This window comes from Stomoxys calcitrans, chromosome 2, assembly GCF_963082655.1.
Source record: "Stomoxys calcitrans chromosome 2, idStoCalc2.1, whole genome shotgun sequence".
NCBI classification, from domain to species: domain Eukaryota; kingdom Metazoa; phylum Arthropoda; class Insecta; order Diptera; family Muscidae; genus Stomoxys; species Stomoxys calcitrans.
The window spans coordinates 173,746,735-173,768,622 of NC_081553.1; the positions used below are offsets into that span (position 1 = coordinate 173,746,735).

At 38.2% G+C, this 21,888-nt stretch overlaps 1 protein-coding gene across 1 annotated transcript; it reads right to left on the reverse strand.

The window, feature by feature from the left end:
• Positions 1–450: 450 nt before the first annotated feature.
• Positions 451–20,413, reverse strand: LOC106087290 (uncharacterized). The gene is made up of 4 exons (XM_013252281.2): positions 20,041–20,413; positions 15,465–16,334; positions 2,226–3,098; positions 451–760 (listed from the first exon to the last, which is right to left on the reverse strand). Exons 1-4 carry the CDS (start codon positions 20,243–20,245, stop codon positions 567–569), a joined length of 2,142 nt encoding a protein of 713 aa, XP_013107735.2. The 5' UTR covers positions 20,246–20,413; the 3' UTR covers positions 451–566.
• Positions 20,414–21,888: the final 1,475 nt, after the last annotated feature.

Consider the following 21,888-nt stretch of genomic DNA (forward strand, 5'->3'; position numbering starts at 1 on the left):
TATGCCTCTGTCTGAAAATTTATAAAAACTTTATTTTCAACAGGAAATCACGCCCTCAAAAGTCAATGTAATGATCTAAATTTTTGGCTACCTTACTTTTAATGTGGATCAGGTACGATCAAGGGTCAGTTTTTTTCTGTGTTCTTTGGGACATCATCCTTACGAAATCAATTTAGTTTTAATTCTTTTAGTCATCCAGAAAACTTTTTCTCAGGTCGTCGGACACTTTACCCTACTTGGATGCACCTCTTCAGTTTCAGTTCTTCAGTTCAGTTCAGACAAGTCTATAGCAACAATTGCTAAGGTGCCTCCTGAATTCACAACTCACCGCTTCTTCTTTTTACGTCCGAATAAATCTTGATGAATCTATATAATAGGAGAGGATGAAATATATTCCGGTTTTTATTTTAATAGTTGATTTTTAGTTTAGCTTATCAAAACAAAAAATAATTCTCATCTTTCCACATCTTTGAAAACTCTCTTTGCTTCGAAAATTTATTAAGTAATTGGTTACATATGCTTTTATTTTCTGAATACATCTTCTAATACTTTTACAAATTCTATTGTTAACATTCCAAAAGACCTCGATTTAATAGCCAAGGTAATAGTGCCTCCATGTGCTTTCGATAACGAGGATTGGAATACATCTGCCTCTTGAAAGCCAAACCAGCATCCGTCTCGGAAATGAAGTTATCCAGATTGGCCTTGTCGGTGGGATCGCATAACACTGCAGCCATGACATTAGTTGCTGTAGCATAAGCTGTAATAATACGTAAAGTTACGTTGAGAATTAGAATTTATCTTTCTTCTTATAAAGGGTGATTTTTTTGAGGTTAGGATTTTCATGCATTAGTATTTGACAGATCACGTGGGATTTCAGACATGGTGTCAAAGAGAAAGATGCTCAGTATGCTTTGACATTTCATCATGAATAGACTTACTAACGAGCAACGCTTGCAAATCATTTTCAGTGAATGGGCCCTAGAAAAGTTGGCAGAAAATCCGCTTTTTTATCGACAAATTTTGTACAGCGATGAGGCTCATTTCTGGTTGAATGGCTACGTAAATAAGCAAAATTGCCGCATTTGGAGTGAAGAGCAACCAGAAGCCGTTCAAGAACTGCCCATGCATCCCGAAAAATGCACTGTTTGGTGTGGTTTGTACGCTGGTGGAATCATTGGACCGTATTTTTTCAAAGATGCTGTTGGACGCAACGTTACGGTGAATGAACACATTTCGAACCGAACACTGATTTTGGTAATAAAATTCAATGATTTGCAAGCGTTGCTCGTTAGTAAGTCTATTCATGATGAAATGTCAAAGCATACTGAGCATCTTTCTCTTTGACACCATGTCTGAAATCCCACGTGATCTGTCAAATACTAATGCATGAAAATCCTAACCTCAAAAAAATCACCCTTTACTTTTCCAGGACTGTTTTAAGTCGAGGATTAGGCCTAGGTATCTCGCCTGCCTTGACAATTGCAGAGTGGTTCCTTTCAAAGATCTCTCGATTTAAAGTTTTGGGCCCATAAAAGGCTCACTTATTGTGCCATGTCGCCGAAATTTGTAACAGTGAAATTTGTTAGGCTCTTCGACATTCGTCGTCAATTTGGCCTAGAACGGTTCACATTTAAAGATAGCTGCCATAAAGACCGATCTTTCGATTTAAAGTTTCGGGCCCATAAAAGGCGCATTTATTGTCCGGTTTCACCGAAATTTGGGAAAGTGAGTTGTGTTAGGCTCTTTGACATTTTTCTACAACTTGGCTCAAATCGGTCCAGATTTGGATATAGCTGCCATATAGACCGATATCTCGATTTTAAGTCTGGGCTCCATAAAAGGCGCATTTATAATCCGATTTCACTGAAATTTGACACAGTGACTCATGTTAGGCTTATACGAAACATCTGTGTCGTATATGGTACAGGCCGGTTTATTTTTAGATATATCTACTAAAAATACCAAAATTTTGTTATACACAATTGATCAATGACTTGTACTTATTAGTAGTGGGTCCAAAGCGGTACATATTTCGATATAGCTGCTATGGACTATAAGGTGTGCATTTTTCTCCGGATTTTGACGAAAGGTGGTTTACATATATACCCGAGGTGGTGGTAACCCAAGTTCGGCGCGGCGGAATTTAACACCTTTTTACTTGTTTATCAACAACACTACGTTTTTTCAACAACACTAATTTATGAATATTCCCTTTTACTTACCCCAGACTCCATGGGTATACATCATACAATGAATATCCTTCAGCATCGGCATTTTCTTGGGATACTTTAATAAACGCAAACATTCATCCAATTGTTGATGATAGTAAGCCAGCACATAATCAAAATTGGCCAATTTAATCTCATATTTGCAGGATGAGATAATGAAGTACCATAGATCTTGAGCGGGTGATGTGTAACTTGGTATCTGATAATCAACAAAATACGTCTCCTTGAGATCCCCATTGTCTTCGTTGTACTGAAACATAATGTTATTCGACCATGCGTCTCCATGATTAAGCACTTTGAATTCGTCTTCGTTTTCCCCAATACCTATACCCATTTCTTTGAATAATTCATCAGTTATTTGATTTTGTAATTTAACCACTTTCTCGTAATATATATTGGAATCCGTAAATTCGCGAACACTTTCCAATAACACAGCTGTGGCGTTATCAAACATGCCCTTAATCATATCATATGCATCAGGTTTTAAATAACCAGTGGCATATTTGTCCTCAAATTTTCCTTTAGTTGCCACTCTTACCGCTGTGGCAGCATGCCATTGGGCCAACTTTTTAAGAACACTTTTAATGTGCACCATATCAAGTCCCTCTTGGCGTTTGGTGTTGCGAAAACCATGTACTTTTAGATTTTCCAAAAGTATATACGGCTCTTCTGTGGGCAGTGTGTATGTCTTTGCGCCAAATCTAACATTCATGCCGGCATCGCTTAGAATCTTCTCAATTTCAGGTATGACATGGCGATACATGCCGGCCTCCACATCAAACACATTGTGTCCCTCCAACATTTGACGAAAGAGTTCAGAGTCATGGCAGATTTTCAACATAAAACTGATGGGTTTAAGCGATTCGTCTGAAAGTGAAAACAAAAATTATATAAAAATTATGTAATTGCTGTATATTGGGTTCCACAGTGCAATTCATGTGCACTGTGAAACACAAAAAAAAATCGATTTCATATGGGCAAATCATCGTATTAGCTTAATTATTAAAACAAGTTATGGCCAGATACACCTCTAATTTAGATATGTATTATAGAGAATGTTAATTGAATATTTCGACGGAAGAGCAAATAGAGAATATCTTCATTCCCATGATGCTCTTTTCATGTCATAACAAATTTGTTGTTGTTGTAAGAAGGCATTAAGAACGGCCAGGCCGAAGTTTGGATACCTACCACCTCGGGTAAATATGTAAACCATCTTTCGTCATAATCCGATGAAAAATGCATAAATTATGCTCCCATAGCAGCTGTATCGAAATATGGTCCGATTTGGACCAAATTCGGCACGGAATTTAAGAAGTACAAGTCATTGTTCAATTTTCTAATACAAAATATTGGCCTTTTTAGTAGCCATATCCAAATATAGACCGATCTGAATCATATACGACGGATGTCGAAAAGCCTAACATAAGTCACCGTGTCAAATTTCAGCAAAATCGGATTATAAATGTGCCTTTTATGGGGCCAAGATTTTAAATCGAGGGATCGGTCTATATGGCACCTATATTCTAGTTTAAACTCTTCTGGGCCTAATTAGGGAGAGATGTCGAAGGGCCTAACACAACTCTCTGCCCCAAATTTCGCCGAAATCGGATTATAAATGTGCCTTCTATGGGCCTAAGACCTTAAGTCGAGAGATCGGTCTATATGGCAGCTATATTCAAATATGAACCAATCTAGGCCAAATTGAAGAAGGATGTCGAAGAGCCTAACATAACTCACTGTCCCAAATTTGGACGACATCCTTACCCGATAGATCGGTCTATTGCGGCAGCTATATTCAAATCTAGAACGATCTGAACCAATTTATAGAAGAATGTCGATGGGCCTAACGCAACTCACTGTCCCAAATTTCAGCGACATCGGACATAAAATGCGCCTTTCATGGGGCCAAGATTTTAAATCGAGGGATCGGTCTATATGGCAGTTATATTCTAGTTTAAACCGATCTGGGTCAAATTAAAGAGAGTTGTCAAAGGGCCTAACACAACTCTCTGTCCCAAATTTCGCCGAGATCGGATTATAAATGTGCCTTTTATGAGCCCAAGACCTTAAGTCGTGAGATCGGTCTATTTGGCAGCTATATTAAAATATGAACCAATCTAGGCCAAATTGAAGAAGGATGTCGAAGGGCCTACCACAACTCACTGTCCCAAATTTCAGCAAAATCAGAAAATAAATGCTCCTTTTATGGGCCTAAGACCCTTACTCGGCAGATCGGTCTAAATAGCAACTATATCCAAATCTGGACCGATTTGGGCCAAATTGAAAAAGGATGACGAAGAGCCTAACACAACTAACTGTCCAAAATTTCCGAAAAATCGGTTATTAAATGTGGCTTTTTTGGGCCTAAGACCCTGAATCGGCGGATCTGTCTATATGGGGGCTATATCAAGATATAGTCCGATATAACCCATCTTCGAACTTAACCTGCTTATGGACAAAAAAAAAAAAAAAGAATCTGTGCAAAGTTTCAGCTCAATATCTCTATTTTTATACCCTCCACCGTAGGATAGAGGGTATATTGATCTAGTCATTCCGTTTGCAACAAATGGAATTTCAATTTCAGACCCTACAAAGTATATATATTTCGGATCGTCGTAAAATTCTAAGAGGATTTAACGATGTCCGTGTAATTGTCAGTCTGTCCGTCTGTTGCAATCACATTAGAGCCTTCAAACATGCAGATATTGAGCTGAAATTTTGCACAGATACGTCTTTTCGATGCACGCTGGTTAAGCTCATGAATGGGCTAAATCGGACCGATTTTCCGATAAAGGGTCTAATACCCATAAAACTTTTTTTCAGCCGATTTTGTTGAAATTTGAAACAGTGAGTAGTTTAAGGCTTCCGACCACTGACCCAAATGTGTTTCAGATCGGACTGCTACCATATAGACCGATCTACCGATAAAGGGCCCGAAACCCATAAATGCTTTATTTATTAACTGATTTCGCTGAAATTTGTAACAGTGGGTTATTTTAAGCCTCTTGACATCTGACCTAAATATGGATTAGATAGGTCCATATTTAGGTATAGCTGCCATATAGACCGATCTGCTGATAATGGGTCTGAAGGTCATAAAAGCTTTATTAATACCCGATATCGCTGAAATTTGCAGAAGTGGGTTATTTTAAGCCTCCCGGCATCCGACCCAAATACGGTTCAGATTGGACTATATTTAGATATAGTTGCCATATAGACCGATCTCCCGATAAAGGGTCTGAAGGCCATAAAAGCTGTATTTCCAACCCGATTTCGCTGAAATTAAAAACAGTGGAATATTTTAAGCCTCCCGCCATCCGACGTAAATATGGTTCAGATCGGACTACAATATATTTGGATATAGCTGCCATATAGACCGATCTCCCGTTAAAGGGTCTGAAGGCCATAAAAGCTTTATTTATTACCCGATTTCGCTGAAATTTAAAACAGTGGGTTATTTCATGCCTCCTGACATCTGATCTAAATATGGTTCAGATCGCACTTTATTTGGATATAGCTGTCATATAGACCAAAATGCAGATAAAGGGTCTGAGGCCCATAAAAGCTTTATTTTTTAACCGATTTCCCTGAAATTTGACACAGTAAATAGGGTAAGATCTCATAATATCCGACCTAAATATGGTTCAGATCGGACTATATTTAGATATAGCTGCCACATAGACCGATCTCTCGATTTAAGGTTTTGCGCCCATAAAAAGCGCATTTTTTCCGATTTTGCCGACATTTGGGACAGTGAGTTGTGTAAGGCCCCTCGACACCTTTCTGCAATTTGGCTCAGATCGGTCCAGATTTGAATATAGCTGCCATATAGTCCGATCTCTTGTTTTAAAGTCTTTGCCCTCTAAAAGGCGCATTTAAAATTCGATTTCGCTGAAATTTGAGCCAGTGACTTATGTTAGGGTTGTATATGGTTCAGATCGGTCTTTATTTGGTACTTTTTAGACCACTCAATGTCCGTGCCGAATTTGGTCCAAAACGGACCATATTTCGATATAGCTGATGTGGAGCATAAAATATGCATTTTTCAGCGGACTATGACGAAAGGTGACTTGCATATACACTCGAGGTGGTGGGTATCCAAAATTCGGCCCCGCCGAACTTAACGCCTTTTAACTTATTAAAGACTGTAGCGTGTCTTCAACAGAGAGACGAACGGACATGTCTAGATTGGCTTAGATTTTTACGCTGATCAAGAATATATATACTTAATAAGGTCGGAAATGGATATTTCTATATGTTGCAAATGGAATGACAAAATAAATATACCCCTATCCTTCGGTGGTGGATATAAAAATTATATGTTTCGTTCAAGCAAAATATTCTTCATTTTTATTATTAATTAACCAACTGTACCATTACTATGAAACACTTTGTCTTGTCAATGTCTCGTACATCTCGTGAAGTAGCGTACTCATTGCTATTCTTTATGTTAATTACCCCAAACGTTAAAACAAAAATAAAAATACACGTATTAGAGTTATAACTATTCTTCCCTTGAGTGCCACACACATTTTTAATTGACCAGAAAGCAAAAATGTTTCGTATTTAAATACGCTTGGTCATGCTTATTGGCGAAATATTTTCACAAATCATTATAGCTTACCATTCAATTGGATCGTAAAATCCACCTTGAGCATTAAGCTGACATAATTTTCGCCCGGTGCCAAAGCAGGTTCAATCTTATAGTCCTTAATCTCCTTGAATTCGGGTTCGGCCTCTTTCAGGGCTCCTTCAAATATTTTAGCCTCAATCCAGTTAGGCACAACTGATGATGCCTTTTGATTAACGTTGTCATTGTTATCGCCCATTGTTTAATAAACAATTGTTGGGATAAATTAAACTGAATTGAATTGTTATCAACTGATAATACCGCGTACTCCAACAATTCCGAATGACTGGACGCTAGACCAAACAATGATCGACTGAAAACACTACTTGTTATACACGTATGATGTCTATGGCAATTTAAAATTCATTTATTTTGTTGTAGAACGACAAAAATCTTTTTTAGAAAAAATTATATGTTAAACAACTACAGATGAACAATTTTCAAATATCAAAAGCTACAATAACATCTACATGAAAGCTCCACCTAACAGGGAAATGTTAGATGGGGCTCAATTAGATTCAACGGGTGTAGTTAGTAATTTATGCCCACGATGTAGACTTCTTCATTATAAATGAATGATATTCATATTGTTATTATAACATTAGGTTGGGGTACTATGTACGTACTTTGCCGCTTAATTGAGCAGAACATCCTCAATTAATACACAAATCTTAATTATTTTCTGAAGGAAAGTCTATTGTTATCTTTTAAAACTTGTCTCATTGCAAAAATTAAATGTTAACAAGTAAAAGTGTGATAAGTTCGGCCGCGCCGAATCTTTTATACCCTCCACCATAGATCGCATTTTTCAAGTTCTTTGCTCAGTATCTCTATTTAGGCAAACAAAGAATAATGAATAAGGACTGTTATGCTATTGGAGCTATATCAAGTTATAGTCCGAATCGGACCATAAATGAATTGAATGCAGAACATTGTGTAATACTTCTGTCCATTCGGATAAGAATTGCGCCTTGTAGGGGCTCAAGAAGCAAAATCGAGAGATCGGTTTATATGGGAGCTGTATCAAGCTATATATCGATTCAGATCAAATTGCACACGTATATTGAAGGTCACGGGAGAAGCCGTTGTACAAAATTTAAACCAAATTGGATAATAATGCGCCCTCTAGAGGCTCAAGAAGTCAAGATGCCACATCGGTTTATATGGCAGCTATATCAGGTTATGTACCGATTTGCGCCAAACTCATCACAGTTGTTGGAAGTCATATCAAAACACCTCACCCAAAATTGTAGCCAAATCGGATGATAATTGCGCCCTCTAGCGGCTCAAGAACGCAAGACCCAAGATCGGTTTTTATGGCAGCTATATCAGGTTATGAACCGATTTGGACTACACTTCGCACAAATGTTGGAAGTAATACCAAAACACCACGTGCAAAATTACAGCCAAATCTGATAAAAATTGCGCCTTCTAAAAGCTCAAGAAGTCAAGACCCAAGATCGGTTTATATGGCAGTTATATCAGGTTATGCACCGATTTTGACCAAACCAGTCCAGTTGTTGGAAGTCCTTATAAAACACCTCACACAAAATTGCAGCCAAGTCAGCTAAGAATTGCGCTCTCTAGAAGCTCAAGAAATTAAGACCCAAAACCGGTTTATATGGCAGCTATATCAGGCTATGAACTGATTTTGACCATACTTGGCACAGTCGTTGGAAGTGATATGAAAACTCTACCTGCAAAATTTCAGTCAAATTGGAAGAGAATTGCGCCCTCTAAAGGTTCAAGAAGTCAAGACCCAAAATCGTTTTATATGGCAGCTACATATATACATGGACCGATTTGGCCCATTTACAATCCTAATCGACCTACATCTATAAGAAGTATATCGAATGAAAGTTATATATGAGAGCTATATCTAAACTTGGACCGATTTTGCCGAAATTTTAAACACCCTAATGAGGACGTTGAATAAAACATTCCATGCCAAATTTTTTAAAGATCGAACCAACATTTTGGATTCTACAGCCTTAAAAGGCCATATCGGATGAAAGATATATATGGGAGCTATATCTAAATCTGAACCGATTTCTATCAAAATCAATAGCGTTCGTCTGTGGGCCAAAAAGAGACTTGTGCAAAATTACATGACAATCGGACGATACATGCGACCTGTAACTTGATCACAAGAATACATGGGCAGACAGACGGACATAGCTAAATTAAATCTGGAAGTGATTTTTAGCCGATCGGTATACTTATAAATGGGTTCTAGCTCTTCTCCTTCTTAGCGTTGCAAACAAATGCACAAACTTACAATACCCTGTACCACAGTGATGGTGTTGGGTGTAAATAGACCGATTTTAACCGTACTACATGAAAACATGCCAAATCGGTTAAAAATTGCGCCTTGTAAGGGCTCAAGAAGTTAAATCGGTTTATATGGGAGCTCAGGTTATAGACCGATGCTAGGACCGTACTAAGCATAGTTGTAGTAAGTCTTAAAAGAACACTACATGGCAAATTTAAGCCAAATCGGACAAAAATTGAGGCTTGTAAGGACTAATGAAGTCAAATCTGGAGATCGGTTGATGTGGGAGCTATATCTAAATCTGTTCCGATATGGCCCATTTGCAATCTCCAATGACCTACATCAACGATAAGTATCACGACCGCTGTCGTGATTTCGACAGACGGACGGACATGGTTAGATCGACTCAGAACATCGAGACGATCCTGTGGTGGTGGGTAAAAAAACCATAACGGAATTGTGCAAAACTGGAAGGACTTTAATATAATTGTGTCCCATGACATCGAAATAAATCAAAATAAACTCTGAAAGAGAACTGAAATCTGCTAATAATTGGTAATAATTTGGGTTTAAATTAAGTAAAAAATGTGGTGTGCCCACCTCCCCACCCTAAAATAAAATCCCGACTACGTCCCTGATTGTAGCTATTTTCCAATATGATCCGATCTGTACCATATTCGGGGAGTAAGTGAAATGGCTCTCGGTACTTTCGATTCCTATTTGAACAAAATCATGAAATGCGCTATTTATGGGCGAAAGACTTTCACCTGACCATCGATTATATGAGGGCCATACACAAAAATTTTCGGATCTAAACTATACTCAACACGGACATCGAAGGGTTGAACACATCTCCATTCGTTATATTTCTGCGAAATGGGGAAATAAATGCCCGTTTTATTGGCCTGAGATCTTAATAAGATTTATTTTACTTTACTTTAATTGGCTATGAAAGAACTTAAAATTTCAGATTTACTTTATTTTAATTTAATTGGCTTACACAGACCATTTGTTCCATTAGTCGAACTTTGAAGAGCGTTCCAAGCGCCTCGGTCTTCTGCGCTCCTTCTAAAATCTCTGAGACCAAGTTTGGAGATGTCTTCCACCACTTTATCTTAATATCGCGCTTTTCGTAGTACCGATTTGCGTATACCACCGTAATCGCCTTCAAAGAACTTCTTGACGGGACTCCTTCATTCATTCTAACAGCATTACATAGCCAACACAGACGTTGTATTTTAATTCATTTTACTATAGTAATGTCGAAATATAGCTCATACAGTCCGTAGTTCATATGACGCCAATACTCTCCAACAATCCGAACTAGTCCATAAATTTTACGAAGAATCTTTCTATCAAACACTCCAAGCACTGCCATGTCTGCTTTCACATAGTACATTCGAAAGTATATAGAATACAATGAAAAGGAGACTTATTCCTTTGTAGTTGGCAAATTCCTTCTTAAATCCTTTCTACTGTAAGGGACATAGTATGCTGAAGTTCCAATCATCGGGTATGCGTTCTTCTAGCCAGATCGAGCAGACAATCTGATACACGCACCTTATCAGCGTGTCGCCTCCGATCCTAAATAGTTCAGGGGGCAACCCATCGGCTCCTGCTGCATTGTTGTTCTTCAGTGGGGTCACTACTACGTGGACCTCTTTCAGACTAGGAGGTAAACATTCTCTAATATCATTTGGGATTGGTTCTGTGGTAACCACTTCGCCGCCATCGTCGAACACTAGCAGCTGCGCAAAATATTCTTTCCATGTCCTCAGCACACTATGTGTATCAGTTACCAGATTTCTTCCTTTGTCTCTGCAGGAGGATTTGCCTGCACCAAAGCCATCGGTCTGAAGCCTAGATGTAGGCCAATCTTCTGATTATATATCTTGAAGGGCAAATACTCATCCGATATTGATAGAGTTGAAGATATAGTAGACACTTTAACATACATCTGTTCCAAGTATTATTCACATTGATCCACTTTTTGATATAAAGCCCATATTGTAAGAGCTGAATTTGGAAAGGATATTGTGGGGGCTGAATAAACTCTCCTCAAGGCATTTAATTTTAATGTGATGAACAATTAGCCTCTTTGATCTGAAACTCGTTTTAATGGCAACACCGATTTGATCCAATATCAATACCAATAGAATAACCTCAATAATGACCTTCCAAAACATTTACCCTTTTAACCCATAATAGATATTGAAATTTGTGGTTTAATAAATGAACGATAAAATATTGAGTAGACTTTATTATTGAACATGAACTATGTTAGTCTTCTATCAGTAACATAAAACTCATATGATAAGAATTTACAATCTTCAATATGAAAAAAGCAATTCGAACCATTATCACTTTGCAATTCATTATGCAATGGCATATTTTTTCTGTTCAGTCATCAAGAAGACCACGATGTAGTAGCCAAGGTAGTACTGCTTCCATATGCTTTCGATAACGATCATTAGAAAACATTTGTCTTTTAAATGCCAAACCATCATCGGACTTGGAAATGAAATTATCCAAACTGGCGTTGTTAGAGGGATCACACAGGACACAGCACATAACATTGGTGACTGTTGTAAAGGCTAAAAATGAAATGATTCAAATATTATCGAGTTAAGTAAAATTTTTAGAACTAACTGTAAATATCAATCCATACATAAAAGAAGTAAAAAGGCAATAAGTTCGGCCGGGCCGAACTTTGGATACCCAACACCTCAGTTATATATGTAAACTACCTTTCATCAAAATCCAGTGAAAATGGCATACCTTATGTCCCATAGCAGTTATATCGAAATATGTTCCGATTTGAACCAAATACTAATAAGTAAAAGTCATTGTTCAATTGTGTATAACAAAATATTGGTTTTAATTAGTAGCTATGTCTAAAAATAAACCGATCTGAACCATATACGACACGGATGTCAAAAAGCCTAATATCAGTCATTGCGTCAAGTTTCAGTGAAATCGGAAAATAAATGCGCCTTTTATGGGGCCAAGACTTTAAATCGAGAGATCGGTCTATATGACAGCTATATTCAAATCTGGACCGATCTGGGCAATATTGAAGAAGGATGACGAAGGGCCTAACACAACTCACTTTCCCAAATTTCTGCAACATCGGAAAATAAATGCGACTCTAATGGGCCTAAAATCTTAAATCGAGATATTGGTCTATATGGCAGCTATATTCAAATCTGGACCGATCTGAGCTAATTTGACGAAGAATGTCGAAGGACGTAACACAACTCACTGTACAAATTTCAGCAAAATCGGACAATAAATGTGGCTTTTATGGGCCTAAGACCCTTAATCGGAGAATTGGTCTATATGGCTGCTATATCCAAATCTGGACCGATCTGAGCCAAATTGACGAAGGATGTCGAAGGGATAAAGGGAAGGGAAATAGGATAATAAACGTGGCTTCTATGGGCGATTTAAGCGAAATTTTTTTTGCTCTCATATAGTACCCTAAAAATAAAAATTTGGTATCCAAATTTCGGATGGGGTACCTAGGGGGGCCGCCCCATCCTAAAACCTACCAAACATAATTTTAGACCAATCACGACAATATGGGACTCAAATGAAAGGTATTTAGGATAAGAAACCGTATCTGATATCCAATTGTTGGACCAAGTGTTAGGGGGACCACCCCAAGACCCAAAACACCCCTAAATCGGACATATTTACCGATCATGGCAATATGGGACTCAAATGAAAGGTATTGGGTTGCCCAAAAAGTAATTGTCGGTAATATAGTCGGCGTTGACAAATTTTTTCAACGGCTTGTGACTCTGTAATTGCATTCTTTCTTCTGTCAGTTATCAGCTGTTACTTTAAGCTTGCTTTAGAAAAAAGTGCCCGAAATTTTGTTTACATTTGTTTGTTTGGCGTCAATTTTAATATGGGTACCACATGTATTGAAAGAAATTCATTTAACAAACCGAATCAACGCTTGTGATATGCACCTTAAACGCAATGAATTCGATCCGTTTTTAAAACGAATCATAACTGGAGATGAAAAATGGATTGTTTACAACAACGGTAGTCGAAAACGATCATGGTCCAAGCATGGCGAACCAGCTCAAACCACTTCAAAGGCTGATATCCACCAAAAGAAGGTTATGCTGTCTGTTTGGTGGGATTGGAAGGGTGTGGTATATTTGGAGCTGCTTCCAAGGCACCAAACGATTAATTCGGATGTTTACTGTCAACAATTGGACAGATTGAATACAGCCATCAAGGAGAAGCGACCAGAATTGGTCAATCGTAAAGGTGTCATATTCCACCAGGACAACGCTAGACCGCACACATCTTTGGTCACTCGCCAAAAACTGAGTAAGCTTGGCTGGGAACTTTTGATGCATCCACCATATAGCCCTGACCTTGCACCATCAGACTACCATTTATTTCGATCTTTGCAGAACTCCTTAAATGGTAAAACTTTCGGCAATGATGAGGCTATAAAATCGCACTTGGTTCAGTTTTTTGCAGATAAAGGCCAGAAGTTCTATGAGCGTGGAATACTAAATTTGCCAGGAAGATGGCAAAAGGTTATCGAACAAAATGCAATTATATATTTGATTAAAGTTCATTCTAAGCTTTATTAAAAATGCATTTACTTTCTTTTAAAAAATTTTTGGACAACCCAATATTTGCGAGTAGAATACGAATCTGATATCCAAATGTGGGACCACGTTTCTGGGGGACCACCCCTTCCCTAAAACACCCCCCAAATAGGACTTATTTACTGACTGGGGCTTAAATAAATGGTATTTGAGTGTAGATTTAGAATCTTATATCCAAATATGAGACCAAGTGTTTGGGGGGCCGCCTCTCCCCAAAAACCTACCCCCAAAGGGCACACGTTTACGACCATAGCCACATGGGGCTCAAATGAAAGGTCTTTGGGAGTAAAGCACAAATATGATATCAATATTCGGGAAATGAGTCTATGGGGCCAAACCCCAACCCCACCCCACCCCCAAATAGGACGTATTTGCTCAATAAGACATTTTGGATCTTAAAAAGAGTGTAACTAAATATTCATAGTTTTTAGGGCCAATACTCCAAACCGGACATATTTGCTGACTTTTGCAATAAGGAGTTTAAATGAGATTAGAAAACGAATTTGATATCCAATTTCGGGGCCAATGGCAATATGGGGTTCAAATAAAAAATATGTAGTTATATGAAAATAGAGCACGTTGCTGATATATTTTCCGGGCTTTGTGTTTTGGGGACCACCCCAATCCCCAAAACACCCCTAAATCGGGCATATTTACTGGCCATGTCAATGTGGAGCTTAAATGAAAGGTATAGGGGGTTAGAGCAAGAACCCATTTTCGGAACCAATTTTCTGGGGGTCTACCCCTTTTCCAAAATACCCCACAAATAGCAATTTTTTAGTGAACATCGCAATATGGGGCTCAAATAAAGGTATTTGGGAGTAGAATTCGAATTTGATCTCCAAATGTGGGACAATGTATTTAGGGCATCGTCCCTCTCCAAAACACCCCCAAAGGGAAAAAAGTTTTCGACCATCGCAATATGTGGCTCAAATGAAAGGTATTTGAGATTAAAAAACGAATTTGATAACCAATTTTGGGGCCATGTATTTGGGGGACGCCTCATCCTGTAAACTTCTCTTAAGCCAATGGGAATATGGGGTTTAAATAAAAGTATTTGAGAGAAGAGCACGACGCTGATATTTTTCAGGGCCAAGTATATGGGGGACCACCTCTCCCCCGAAAACACCTCTAAATCAGACATCATGCGAATATCGGGCTGAAATTAAGTATTTTAAGGATGGAGTACACTTTACATCCAAACTTAAATTCGTAGACCAATAAAGATCATATGGGATTTAGATAAAGGCACTTATATTGTTAAACTGTTAGTCAAGTTAGCATGGTATTTCACTAAAAGATCTTTAATTGTCGAAAATAAATATTCCAAGGAAACTTTTGTTCCAAATAAAGTACAATAAAATGATCTCGCGATTATATTTCTCAAGGGCGCAATTCTTATCCGATTTGGCATAAAATTTAGTGCAAGGACTTCTCCTATGACCTTGCGCACCAAAGTCTGAGTCGGTCTAAAATCTGTTATAGCTTTCATATAAACCGATCTTCTTGAGTTCCTGTAAGCCGCAATACTTATCCCCAGATGTTGTCAAGATCGTCTTTCCGTCCGTCCGCCCATTCTAATGAATAAAGCAATCCATAATTAAACTTAGACTCTTTATAAACGGATAGCATGATTTGACTCCCTGAGTGTCTGTAAGTTCTACAAATAGACAAAATAATTAAGTACATACCCCATATTCCATTTTTGTACATCGTACATTGAACATCCCTTAGCGTTGGTATCCTTTTAGGATATTTTAATAAAGTTAACACTTCTCTAAGTTGCTTATAGTAGAATGCAATCATGTAGTCGAATCTCTCCAATTTAATTTCGTATTTGCTAGAGGACATTATAAAATATAGCACATCCAATGCAGGTGATGTGTACAGTGGCATTTGGTAGTCAACAAAATAAGTCTCAATTAAGTTACCGCTATGTTTGTCATATTGGAACATGATATTATTCGACCATATATCGCCATGATTAAGGACCTTAAATTCTTCATCGTTATCTGCAGCTTCAGCTACGGTCTTGTATAGATTTTCAGTCAATTTGTATTGCATTTTTTCAACTTTATCATAATACAGATGGGCGTTGGAATATTGTCTAACACATTCCAGTAGAACATTCGTAGTACTGCCATACATCTCCGTAATAAGTTTATGTGATTCTGGTTTCAGATAGCCCTTGGCATATTTCTCCAAATATGTGCCTTTGCGGGCTACCCTTACTGCAGAAGCTGCATGCCACTGGGCCATTTTCTTAAGAACACTTTCCATGTGTTCCACATCCAAGCCATCCAGACGATTCGCATTACGAAATCCTTGTGTTTTTAAATTTTCCATTAGAATGTGTGGCTCTGTTGTGGGCAGTGTATATGTCTTGGCACCAAAACGAACTTTGATATCGACTTTCATTAGCATTTCTTCGATTTCTGGTATTATATCCTGATACATGCCCTTCTCAATGTCAAAAACGTCATATGCCTGTACCATTTCACGATAGAGCTCTGAGTCCTGGCCAACTTTTAACATAAAATCGACGTGTTTTAATGTATCATCTGAAATAAAATTATGCAGAGAACAGAAATAAATACACAAAACAAAGCAAGTAAAACGGCAAGTAAAGTTCGGCCGGGCCGAATATTGGGATCCCACCACATTGGATTCTATTAAAAATGTATACAAAATAAATTTAGTTGAAGGGCATATTTTTATTCTACATACCAACCTTCTGCCAAAAAAGCAAAAATAATAAAGCTTCTAGGAACCGAACAAGTATAATCGAGAGACCGGTTTACATGGGAGCTTTATCAGGTTATAGACTCATTATGACCGTATTTGGCACAGTTATTGGAAGACGTAACAAAACACAGCATGCAAAATTTCCGCCAAAACGAACACCAATTGCAGCTTGTAAGGGCTCAAGAAGTCAAATTGGAAGATTCGTTTATATGGCAGCAATATCAGGTTATAGACCAATTTTGACCACACTTAGCATAGTTGTTGAGAGTCATAACAGAACACTACCTGCAAAATTTCAGCCAAATCGGACAAAAATTAAGGCTTCTAAGGGCTCAAAATTCAAATCTGGAGATCGGTTTATCTCCTGCTAAGTGTGGTCAAAATTCAGATTTAGATATAGCTCCCATATAAACCGATGTGGAAGCTATATCTAAATCTGAACCGATATGGCCCATTTGCAATCCCCAACGCTTTACGCGTTCAACCGCTATCATGATTTCGACAGACGGACGGGCATGTCATTACAGAGGTAGCTCTACAATTCCCTGAGAATTGTAGAGCAGACGAGCTTACGAGATTAGGGACTACCTTGCTTATTCTAGGGGAACTCAAATCTGTCGGTATGCCTTTAGCGACATTTAAGCTAAGTCTTCAATGTCAGACCCAAAGGGCAAAGAATGACTTATGGTCATAAAGTTTGGGTTGTGAACACTCCGAAATTATGTAGCCCAATCTACACTTGAAGAGGTCAATCGCTTTGCTGTTGCCGCCTAGATCAGACGTCCCAGTAGAGCTGGTAAACTACCGATAATAGCAACATTCGATATTTTCGAGATATCTAATAATAAATATCGATAGTATCGATGCTATCGTTAATTTCCCATTATCCATAGTTCAAACGAAAATGAGAAGGACATAATGCAACTTTCTGTGTCAATTTCAAGCCTTAAGTGTTCGACCGCTATCGTGATTTCGAGAGACGAAGGACGGACGGACCTACATAGCTAGATCGATTCAGAAAAGACGACTAAGAATACATAAGTCCCAGGCCAATATTTCAAGGTGTTACAAACGGAATGACCAGATAGTATGCTCTCCATTCTATGCTATTGAGTATAAAAACGTGCTATGTTCGGCCGGGTCGAATCTTGGGTTCCCACAACTAGGGATTCCGCTGAAGATTTACCCTCATTAACTCAGTTTGTATTTGAATTATTTTGCAATAATCAAATAGGGAATTGATTGCGGCTTCTACGACCGCAAAAATACATATCGGAGTATAGGTATTCAAGGGGGCTTATATCGTTATGTAGGCCGGATCGGATCATACTCGACATGGATGCGGGAAGGCATAACAGAATCAAGTGCGGGAGATATACACAGAAGGGCTTCTAGGAGCTGAAGCAGTCAAATCCGTTGATCGGTTTATTTGGAGGCTACAGCAGTTTGTCGACCGAATCAGGTAATAATCGGCATGGATGTTGGAAGCCAGAACAGAAGTGGAGAAATGTTTCTGCCAAATCGGATTAAAATTTAGGCCCTGCGGGCTCAAGAATTCCGAACTGGGGATAGGTTCATGTGGGTTCTATATCCAAATCTGATCCCATGTTGCCTATTCTCAATACCACATGCAAAAAAATAATTCGTTTGATATAAAGGAAATTTTCACCAAGTAAACTTCATTTCTGAAAAACGATGGATTTAGTTGTCGATAAAAGAACATGTTTTTATACCCACCACCGAAGGATGGGGGTATATTCATTTTGTCATTCCGTTTGCAATACATCGAAATATCTATTTCCGACCCTATCAAGTATATATATACTTGATCAGCATAAAAATCTAAGACGATCTAGACCTGTCCGTCCGTCTGTCTGTTGAAATCAAGTTACAGTCTTTAAAAATATAGATATACAGCGGAAATATTGCACAGTTTGGATAACCACCACCTCGGGTATATGCGTAAATACCTTTCGCCATAACCCGGTCAAAAATGCATAATTTATGCCCCCATATCAGCTTTATCGAAATATGTTCCGGTTCGGACCAAATACCAATAAACACAAGTCATTGTACAATTGTGTGAAACGAAATATTGGTTTTTTAATAGATATATCTAAAAATAAACCGATCTTTATATATAGGACACGGAGGTCGAGAAGCCAATCATCAGTCCCTCTGTCAAATTTCGGCGAAATCGGACAATAAATGTGCCTTTTATGGGCCTAAAACCTTAAATCGAGAGATCGGTCTATATGGCAGCTATATTCAAATCTGGAATGATCTGGGCCAAATTTACGAAGGATGTCGAAGAGCCTAACACAACTCACTATCTCAAATGTCAGCGACATCGGACAATAAATGCGCCTTTTATGGCCCCAAAACCTAAAACCATGAGATCGGTCTAAATGGCAGCTATATCCAAATCTGGATCGATCTGTGCCATATTGCTGAAGTATGTCAAGGGGCTGAACCTAACTCACCGTCCCAAATTTCGGCGACATCGGACAATAAATGCGTATTTTATGGGCCTAAGGCCCTAAATCGGAGGATAGGTCTATATGGCAGCTATATCCAAGTCTGGACCGATCTAGACCAAATTGAAGAAGGATGTCGAAGGGACTGACACATGTCACTGTCTCACATTTCATCAAAATCGGAAAATAAATGTGATTTTTATGGGCCTTAGACTCTAAATCGGGCGATCGGTCTATATGGGGGATATATCAAGATATAGTCCGATATAGCTCATCTTCGAACTCAATATCTCTATTTGTAAAGACTGTAGCGTGATTTAAACAGACAGACGGACGTACATGTCTGGATTGTCTTAGATTTTTACGCTGATCAAGAATTTATATACTTTATAGGGTCTGAAATGGATATTTCGATGTGTTGCAAATGGAATAACAAAATGAATGTACCCCATCCTTCGATGGTTGGTATAAAAAGCAGAATAAAATATTCAAAAGAAAATTCGTCCTTATATTCTAGAAGAGGTCACAACTCAATCCTACATTGATGCAACTGATGAAAATTAAACTATTCTATATATATTCTATATAAGCCTGGGTTCGAATCCTGGCAAGAACATCGGAAAAAGTTTCTGCTGTGGTTAGCCCCTCCTAATGCCGGCGATTTTAAACCATTCTCTTGTAATTTCCAGCTCTATTTCATCACCCACACCCATTCTGTTGCTTAATAAATAAATAATGTAACCTTAATAATGTATTTGTATAATTCTTTAAATTCTAACAGAATTTTTTGTACAACTGTCAATAAATTCGAAAAAAAGCCACTTGACATACATATTTCGCTACATTAGTTACAATTGAATGATGGGACCCAACTGTTGATACAAAAGTGTTCTAATGGGCCAGCGCATAATTGAAAGGTCAACATTGAAGGGGACTGTTAAAGTAAATCTACGCTTCATACAAGCTAGTCAATACTAAAATACAATGCCACTCTTGCAACGTCGCCCTTTTCACAAATTAATTAATCTCAATTTGTATAGCTTACCATTCAGTTTTATAACAAATTCTATTTTTAGCATATAACTTGCATAGTTTTCTCCCGGCCCCAACGCAGGTTCAATTTTGAAACTTTTAATTTCTTTGAACTCTATTTCCACTTCTTTAAGTACTTTCTCAAAGAGTTTTGCTTCGATCCATTTGGGAATTGTGGGAGATGTGCTCAACGCATTATTGTCGTTGTTGCCACTCATTATTTCACAAATAAAAATATTTATGAACTTTTCTTGATTGCAATTATTTATCAATTAAGTTTGACGGCAGTAATTAAATTACTGAGCAGGTGGAATTCTGTAATCCAGCAATTCATCCACTAACAGCCAAACATGTCCGTTGACAGGTTTACAATGTGCACAAGTTCACTGCTAGAGATCAACTAATGTCTAGAAGTGAGTAAAGCTTACACTAAATTTTAGCATAACAGTCAAAAAGTTCTACTAAACCATAGTGTTCCTTTAATCTGAAAGCTTTTACGAATAAAGGTCTTTGAACATGGATGGGTTGCTGGAGACCACAACAAAACATTAAGAGCTTCTAAATAGTGATTAAATGGAAAGAGCAAAAGCGGTACAAATTAGGCCAGGCCGAACCGCATGCACCCTACAAAATGGATCGCAAGTTTCAAGTACTTTGTATAAATACTCTTTATATTCAGAACTTTAGCCATACAATTATATATAAAGATTTTTATACCCACCACCGGAGGACGGAAGTACATTCATTTTGTCATTCCGTTTGCAACACATCGAAATATTCAATTCTGACTTTATATGACTGTCCAATTATTATTTTTTGAAAACTTGTTTTTTATATCCACCACCGTAGCGCAGAGGTTAGCATGCCCGCCTGTGACGTTGAACGCCTGGGTTCGAATCCTGGCGAGACCATCAGAAAAAATTTTCAGCGGTGGTTTTCCTCTCCTAATGCTGCCATCATTTGTGAGGTACTATGCCATGTAAAACTTCTCTCCAAATAAGTGTCGCACTGCGGCACGCCGTTCGGACTCGGCTATAAAAAGGAGGCCCCTTATCATTGAGCTTAATTTTGTATCGGACTGCACTCATTAATATGTGAGAAGTTTGCCTCAGTTCCTTAGTGGAATGTTCATGGGCAAAATTTGCATACCCACCACCATAAGATGGGGGTATACTAATCTAGTCATTCCGTTTGCAACACCTCGAAATATTCGTCAAAGGTCCCATAAAGTATATACATTCTTGATCGTCATGAGTCGACCTAGACATGTCCGTCCGTCCGTTTGTCGAAATCACGATAAAGGTCGAACGCGTAAAGTTAGCCCATAGTGGTGGGTATAAAAACTGTTATGACTTCTAAGAAATGTGCCAAGTACGATTCAAATGGGTCTATGACTTGATATAGCTCCCATATAAACCGATCTTCCGATGTGACTTCTTGAGCTCCTGGAAGCCGCAATTTTTGTCCGACTTGACTAAAATTTTGCATATAGTGCTCTGTTGTGACTGCCATTCACGATAGAGGTCGAATGCGTAAAGCTAGCCTATAGTGGTGTGTTTAAAAATTGTTATGACTTCTAAGAGATGTGCCAAGTACGGTCCAAATCGGTCTATAAACTGGTATAGCTCCCTTGTAAACCGATATCCTGCTATGACTTCTTGAGCGCTACAAGACGCAATTTTTGTCCGATTTGGCTGAAATTGAGCATGTAGTGCTTTGTTATGACTTTCAGGAACTGTGCCAAGTACTGCCAAAATCAGTCTATAATCTGATATAGCTCCCATGTAAACCGGTCTCTCGATCATTCTTGTTCGGTTCCAAGAAGCTTTAATCTTGCTGGTTTGACAGAAGTTTGGTATGC

Coding starts and splice junctions, on each gene's coding strand:
- LOC106087290 (XM_013252281.2), bottom strand. CDS start 20,245: ATGAGTGGCAACAACGACAATAATGCGTTGAGCACATCTCCCACAATT. Junction 16,335..20,040: donor ATTTGTTATAAAACTGAATG/GTAAGCTATACA, acceptor ATTTTATTTCAG/ATGATACATTAAAACACGTC. Junction 761..2,225: donor GTATACCCATGGAGTCTGGG/GTAAGTAAAAGG, acceptor GTATTATTACAG/CTTATGCTACAGCAACTAAT.